Raw genomic sequence first — 8700 nt, forward strand, 5'->3', positions numbered from 1 at the left:
TAATTAAATTTTTCATAATTGCGATGCATATATATTTCTCTTTTCCTACTATGCGCACGCATTTAGAGAATTTATATTGCGGAGTACGAATAAAACGCATTTCTCGCCCCCTGGTTCTCTCTCTTTCCGAGCCGTGAATATTTTTATCTCAGCATGAGCATAGTCGAGAATGTAATGATTTTTTTCATGTCGGCGGATAAAACGTCGAGGGCTGCCCGTAATGCAGGGTACATACACCGCCGGTAAATTCTCTTGATAATTGCGAAACGTCGCGGATACTCTCGGAATCCTGGAGAAAAGATAATAGTCAAGAGGGAGAGAGAGAGAGAGAGAGAGAAAGAAGGGTTTTTCAAGCGCATTTCTCTCTCACATCTATTTGCGCGAGTACCGAGAGAGACACGGGGATAACAAATCCACATGGGCTTCAAGGTATCGATTTTATTACTTTGCGCGATCGTAGTTCCGTCCTGTCTGGGCCGTTCGGGGATATGGGGTATCCTGCGTGTGGGTAGCATTAAGGATCGTAATTTAACCAGCTTAAAAAGCAATGATTTACGATCGCGCGCGCATATATGTGTGTATAAGTGCGTGTGTGCGCGGCGGGTGTAGGCAGTTATGGATTGATCGATATGCGATGTGGTGAATTATATCGGTTTTATTTATCAGCGCTCTTCGCTGTTAAATACAATAAGTGAAATTATCTACAAAGGTGAAGATACTCGGAGAAGGTGCGAATATCAATAATCCAGAGATCAAAATCTCGAATATCGATAGAAATTAATAAAAAATAATATAATGCATTTTTAAAAAGTTTAAGAAAATATTATGAGTAATATGATCTTAAATACTGCGTAATTTTATAAACAAAAATAATTTATATTGATTCTTTGGAGGACAGGATATGTCTTGGTTTGCATTGCCTCGAAGTGGCGCTATAATTCTTGATTTTTAGAAAGGATAACGTGACCACTTAGAGAGGTTGTATGCAATCTCTGAGAAGCCCTTGACGCCGAGATACGCCGGCGACGTGTAAATTATGGGGCGTAGACTGCATTCCGACTGCTAAATTACTTTGCTGATGCGAGCCGACATCAACGCAAAACAGGCCGCCTACGCCTCATACCAGATCCATTTCTCTTATATGTATCACTCGAATGGATATACTTGATATCATCTGATTACATCACATTAAATTGTGGGATAATTATGATGACAAAGAAACATCGTACAATTATTATGTAATCTTTTCGTTATGTACGCGAACCTCTTATATTGCCTTATAATAACTGTTGTATGTTTATATATGTGTTCTCTCTCTATTTTAAAAAAATTATTATATTTAAATATATGAAAAAATATACGCGGTAATTTTCTTTTCACATGCAAATAATTTGAGAAATAAATTAATAAGTATGCTATACATGAACAGAGCGTATTCGCCAAGAAATCGATGTCTTAAATTATAAAAAGTATAGAATAATATTTATCGTTAAACAAATTTTATAATGTCACATCTGCGATTTATAAAGCGAAGAATAAGAATAAATGTTTCAAGTAAAACCATTATCAGGCATATTAATCATATGAAAGACGCTTAACAAATTCAAAGATAAAGATGTATAAGATAATGTGGATAAGATAGAAACTATGAAATACTTTGGACGTATTTCAATCACAAAATTACTGACCCGTAAAACATTTTTATGGTCTCAATTAATCATTATAACACAGTCAACAATGCAACTGAGAGACGGCGTTACGATGACATTTATAACTCACATTTACAAATCACGTAATGCCGCGCTTACGAGTACGAATTCCAATATTTAGCTATTATTTCTATTAATTGGTGATTTATTACAAGAAGAATACCGCGCTGTAACCATTACGGTCACAAATCAATTTAAATACCTGTTTCGTTTGCACGTGACCGGAGGTTAAATATATATAACTATTACCATAAAGTAAAATACCTTCTTTCTAAAGAATAAGAGATCGAATGCCAACGTATTAATTTCGTCATAGTTTACGATAGCTCTTTTTCTACCTCGCATTTTCATCGGCGCAACATGTAATATGTGTTGGTTAAAATCCTTTATGCAAGAAAAAAAAGCCATTTAGAAAATTTACGCACGCACTTCAGTCATGTGCCGTTGCACGTCTGAGGATCGCGCGCGATCAGCAAATTTCTCCTTTCTTATTATCTCATCTCGACCTGACGCGATCGCGACAACGGATACGCGTCTTGCGAGACGAAAGACGGGCCTTCCCTTCCCTCGCTCCCACCCCTGCCGCCTTGTTAACCGATGGGAACAGATTTCTGATTGCGTCTCCGCCGACTGCTGCCGCCGCTGAATGCTGCCTGCGCACGGTGCAACCGAGCACCTCCGGCGGATTTCGCAAGCGGATCATTTCCACGCCAAGCCCGTTATCCACCGTGTTACCGAAATGTAGCACAATACCACGTTAACGTTCTCCTTTGTTCGAATACGTGATGTGGCGACCGGCTTCGCGTTCGGGTCCCGCGCGAGCTCCTCTCGCGATGAATCCTATGACCTATCGAGATCTTCGCGGATCGCGACAAAAAACAGTTTTATGATCGCTCTCATCGATTACGCAAACCCGGTCACTTTCGTCGATTCCGTCCAGAAAGTCCGCGAAATTTATTCGGTACGATGTTACGTTAGTAGACGGATCCGAGCGGTATAATTTATGCGGAGATCTCTGATTATAAATAGAATGAAAATATGAGGAATTTCCGAGCGCGTCAATAAGTATATCTGATCAAAAGTATTGCAAATCCATGGAGATTTGTATCCTGGAGTATCTTATCTGGAAGATTCTACTTCAACAGAATAAAAAATTATTTCGACGAAACCAATTCATTCGTCAAATAAAAGAATTATAAGAAATCAATATCACTTTTAATGATTATTATGATAATTAAAGATTAACATGCATAAGTAAAATTGTTTCAGTTGTTCTATTAATAACCACCTTTTTTATACAAAATGTGTATTTACCAAGTTGAAACTTTAGCCATTAAATCAATATGCATACTAATTTTAATAATTTCGCAATTATTAATTTTATAAGCGAAAATCTCTCATTTTTACACGATTTTTAAACGATTAGCCAGCATTGTGTTGATTTCTCCACCATAGATGAGTCGATTTCGTCGAAATAATTTTAATTCACGGCTGTTGAAACAAAACTCTCCGGGAAGACCAAATACGATTCGTGATGGATTCGCAAAATTTCTTAGGGAAATACATTCGCCCCGACCAATTCTATCCAAGCTCGGCCAACGCCATTTAGAAAATTTACGCACGCACTTCAGTCATGTGCCGTTGCACGTCTGAGGATCGCGCGCGATCAGCAAATTTCTCCTTTCTTATTATCTCATCTCGACCTGACGCGATCGCGACAACGGATACGCGTCTTGCGAGACGAAAGACGGGCCTTCCCTTCCCTCGCTCCCACCCCTGCCGCCTTGTTAACCGATGGGAACAGATTTCTGATTGCGTCTCCGCCGACTGCTGCCGCCGCTGAATGCTGCCTGCGCACGGTGCAACCGAGCACCTCCGGCGGATTTCGCAAGCGGATCATTTCCACGCCAAGCCCGTTATCCACCGTGTTACCGAAATGTAGCACAATACCACGTTAACGTTCTCCTTTGTTCGAATACGTGATGTGGCGACCGGCTTCGCGTTCGGGTCCCGCGCGAGCTCCTCTCGCGATGAATCCTATGACCTATCGAGATCTTCGCGGATCGCGACAAAAAACAGTTTTATGATCGCTCTCATCGATTACGCAAACCCGGTCACTTTCGTCGATTCCGTCCAGAAAGTCCGCGAAATTTATTCGGTACGATGTTACGTTAGTAGACGGATCCGAGCGGTATAATTTATGCGGAGATCTCTGATTATAAATAGAATGAAAATATGAGGAATTTCCGAGCGCGTCAATAAGTATATCTGATCAAAAGTATTGCAAATCCATGGAGATTTGTATCCTGGAGTATGTTATCTGGAAGATTCTACTTCAACAGAATAAAAAATTATTTCGACGAAACCAATTCATTCGTCAAATAAAAGAATTATAAGAAATCAATATCACTTTTAATGATTATTATGATAATTAAAGATTAACATGCATAAGTAAAATTGTTTCAGTTGTTCTATTAATAACCACCTTTTTTATACAAAATGTGTATTTACCAAGTTGAAACTTTAGCCATTAAATCAATATGCATACTAATTTTAATAATTTCGCAATTATTAATTTTATAAGCGAAAATCTCTCATTTTTACACGATTTTTAAACGATTAGCCAGCATTGTGTTGATTTCTCCACCATAGATGAGTCGATTTCGTCGAAATAATTTTAATTCACGGCTGTTGAAACAAAACTCTCCGGGAAGACCAAATACGATTCGTGATGGATTCGCAAAATTTCTTAGGGAAATACATTCGCCCCGACCAATTCTATCCAAGCTCGGCCAACGCCGCGGTAAAGTTTCGCAAATCGGTCGTTTCGCATGCGAAACCGACTTACCGTGCTGTCGGATTGCAAAAGTTCTCTCCTCCTTCTTAGACAGAAGAGAGGACACAACCCGCGGGAGATTCCTGCCTTTGGAAATGTTAAATCATTGCCGCGTGTCACGTTGGGAAGAAATATCTTTCGCGGTTCAACTCTATGTATTGTATAAATTTAATTGCTTAGATTCTTCACTCGAGATGTCTTAAATCTCGTTATCGCAGATTGACGCTAGATAATCATAATTTGTTAATTCTTACCGTCTGACAGATATCCACTAAGTAAGAAGTCATTGACGCGATGTTTTTACAATGATATTCAATAAAATGTAACATTAATTAATTTTTAACGTTGTTCTGAATAAAAAATTTAAAGTAACAAATTCAGAAAATAATTGGCGTCATATTTCAAAAGCATTTTTACAACATTCGAAGATATTATTATTTAGCTTATATTATTAAGCAATTTTTTCAAAATATTTATAAAATGTAAGAAAAGAATAAGATTTCTGCATGTAAAATCAACCTTTTCAAACAGTTTAATTATTTTTTTTTTTTTTTATTGGGAGTATCTTCATGTAACAATTATTAAAATGATTTTTTAAAGAGAAAATTTTGAGAGAAATGTTTTTTATTGAGAGAAATTGTTTTTCATTTACCTGGAAGTTATATTTGCATGCATTTATTACTATCTTAATTAATATTCTCTCCATTCGAGTCATGCCTGCTATTTCTTAATATCTCGCATATACAGAAATTCATATCTTAAACCTAAATTCATTCTGGGTAATGGAATTATATAATTGCAAATGCATTCGCGCATTCCGGTACAGTGGACCCGGGTGATACATTCGAATCGAAAGTAACCAGATATCATATTCGATAAATCCTTCGCGCGCGTTTAATACTTTGATATTTTTATATGGAAAGATATTCATTCCGCGAGTATTGCTCTGAATAACGAAAGCACGCAATATATATCGGAGCAAGTCTTGGCTCGAAGGATTATGCGCGCATGAGAGAGCGCATTTGAAATTTCAAAACTTACCCGTGCATTCCCATGCGGTGCGCAACATTGATCGCCCATGCAGGACATTCCCGTCGACCAAGAAGGCACAGCGAGAAGAGAATTTTTCAACGCAACAAATAGCGGCTACCCTCGAGCGCACCCCGGGGGATCGGCGGGCGCATTAGGTTGATTTCCGCGTGTGTGTCAGTTATCCAACGGCGCGTGCATTACGTAAACTGACATTTTCGCGGCTAATAGGTGCGCGAGCGAATGCGCATGCGATTCCAGCGACCTCACCGCGCGACAGCCTCTCCCGCGAACGTTTCTTCAAAAATCTACCTCGATAAATCGGACGATACAACCGCGCAAAAGCGCGCCGTCCTTTGGGCTTTTCCCATTGATTTTCAATTATTGTTATCGTAATCACGCAATGGAAGATATCGGAATTATGAATCTATTTCGATGGGCATTTTAATAGATGGAATTTTAATGCGATTTTATGTTACATTACGCTTTGAATGCTGGCACAATTTTTATAAGGTTATTCTCCTTTTCGCAGAGTATATTGAATATTAAAAAGGAATAAGTGAAAGAGAATATGTATAAAGCTAAACTCTCGAATATAGATTGTATTAATTAAGCTAGTTACATTTTCTCTCGACGCGTACACTTTGCCACCCTCTTCGTACGCGGCGAAGAGAGGAGGAGCAATTGAAACTGTAAAACTCACCCACTCTCGATACGACCGCTAGAATCAGCAAGACGCTGTTCACGATTATCATCTTCCCTCCTGGTTGATGGATGGCCAGTGTAGAATCTCACAATCGGAACGCTGATTCTCGGAGGATAAAGAGCGATCGGTGAGCGGCGATGTTACTCTCCTCTCTGTACGCGCGACTCTCACACTTTCGTCTGAACTCCGGAACGAACGGAATTGGCGCGCTTTCTTTCGGCGCGAAGTTTAAACTCGCTCTCGGTCCTTATCCGCGTCCGAATTCGGTGACGACGCGAACTGATTTTCGAGCCGACAATCGTCACACTCTGAATCTCTATTTTTCTTTTTTTCTTCTTCTTCCTTCGAAGCGCGCCGAACGAGATGCGCCTACGAAAGCCGCAGTGCAGCGCCGTTATTGATAGAGCCGCGAATGCGCCATGGACGTTCGCAGAACATATGCTACGGTCACGAGGAGAGAAAGGTGACTGCGGGTATAACACAGGCGAGGCGTGCTCGATACCTCCTGTCTTCTTGGCATAGTCACCTTTCTAACTGAGCGCGGCAATAAAGAAGCGTACACTTTGCCACCCTCTTCGTACGCGGCGAAGAGAGGAGGAGCAATTGAAACTGTAAAACTCACCCACTCTCGATACGACCGCTAGAATCAGCAAGACGCTGTTCACGATTATCATCTTCCCTCCTGGTTGATGGATGGCCAGTGTAGAATCTCACAATCGGAACGCTGATTCTCGGAGGATAAAGAGCGATCGGTGAGCGGCGATGTTACTCTCCTCTCTGTACGCGCGACTCTCACACTTTCGTCTGAACTCCGGAACGAACGGAATTGGCGCGCTTTCTTTCGGCGCGAAGTTTAAACTCGCTCTCGGTCCTTATCCGCGTCCGAATTCGGTGACGACGCGAACTGATTTTCGAGCCGACAATCGTCACACTCTGAATCTCTAATTTTCTTTTTTTCTTCTTCTTCCTTCGAAGCGCGCCGAACGAGATGCGCCTACGAAAGCCGCAGTGCAGCGCCGTTATTGATAGAGCCGCGAATGCGCCATGGACGTTCGCAGAACATATGCTACGGTCACGAGGAGAGAAAGGTGACTGCGGGTATAACACAGGCGAGGCGTGCTCGATACCTCCTGTCTTCTTGGCATAGTCACCTTTCTAACTGAGCGCGGCAATAAAGAAGGGAGTCTTGGTGCCGCACCACCACCTCGTATCGCCCACTACCTCGGTCGGACGTTCACGATCACCAGGAATGGAGTGGGGACTGATCGGGTGGTGGACGCTCGAAATCCGCCTTCCTGGAATTTTTATTTTTCACTTCTCCCCGCCGCATTGTTAACCCTGAAACCGCATCCGATTTTTCCCGCGACAGACGGAAGAGAGGGTTACTCTCGGATGAGACTCGCTCGCCAATTGTCTAGTTATACTTTAATCGGAAGAAGACCTTTTACGTCCAAAAAAAAAGGCTTCCTTTTGTAAATATTTTTTTAAATACAGCTTAACATTCTAAGAGAGAGCTAATATTTATTGTGCTTTAAAATTAAAACAATCATTAAGCATATGAACTAGTAAGTACGATCAATAGACTAGTTTTTTTCATTTAAGAGATACAAAAATTTGTATATTTTAAACTTTTTGTCTATTAATAATGAAATAGTTATGTTAATTTATCATTACTGTAAATTTTCAAAATAATTTATTATTATTAGATTTCACAAATATTTGTACCAATAATTGTCCTCGTTTTTGTTCTTTTAATTTTTTTCATAATTTTTATCATTACAGGAAATTTACATGTAGTATTAAAAAAAAATTAATTGGTTATAATAATAATTATTATCTTCAAACACAGCATCTTTTTTATACAAAACAGTTTATTTCTTTTCCATATAAAATGACTAATACTATCTCTTATTATATATTACGTTATTTTATGCGCAGTACGATTATATGGAAAATGTTTAACCGATCGGAGAATCACTGCCTCATATCAAATAGGATCAAAATATCCGCGATCATTGCATAGAACTATTTCTTTTTGTACAGAGATTATGCTCGTCTTCAATGACCAGTCCAATGATGATTTAAAATATATTTGTATAGGATTGTTCGTCGAATCAAACGATAGATTATTATATATCAAGAGTTCTATATACATCTAGATACTAATTTACAAACATTTATCAATTGATATAAATCAAATACGATCGATAAAATAAACCAATTTCTGTAATTATAATGAACAATGATTACAATATTATATAAATAAAAATATAATACAGACTTTAATTAATTTGCGATCGCTATTGATTGCAATGCAGATGCTCCATAAAAAAAATTGCAGAAATATATTATAAAATATATAAAATAAGAATTATATAATTATATAATAATTATATATATGTATACATATATATATATAT

At 39.0% G+C, this 8700-nt stretch overlaps 1 protein-coding gene across 4 annotated transcripts in view; it reads right to left on the reverse strand.

Annotated features, from left to right (window-relative positions):
• LOC115235141 overlaps positions 1-6810 on the reverse strand; it is a 62480-nt gene extending 55670 nt beyond the window's left edge. For 2 of the 4 annotated variants that reach the window (XM_029806723.1, XM_029806726.1), the window contains exon 1: positions 6278-6810. In XM_029806723.1, coding sequence (XP_029662583.1) covers positions 6278-6329 — 52 coding nt within the window. In that variant the 5' untranslated portion in view covers positions 6330-6810. Of the gene's footprint in view, positions 1-5586; positions 6181-6277 lie in introns of those variants that run through there. The other 2 variants (XM_029806724.1, XM_029806725.1) reach the window with 2 other exon arrangements.
• Positions 6811-8700: the final 1890 nt, after the last annotated feature.

This window comes from Formica exsecta, unplaced genomic scaffold, assembly GCF_003651465.1.
Source record: "Formica exsecta isolate Colony F162 unplaced genomic scaffold, ASM365146v1 scaffold211, whole genome shotgun sequence".
In the NCBI taxonomy this organism is placed as follows: domain Eukaryota; kingdom Metazoa; phylum Arthropoda; class Insecta; order Hymenoptera; family Formicidae; genus Formica; species Formica exsecta.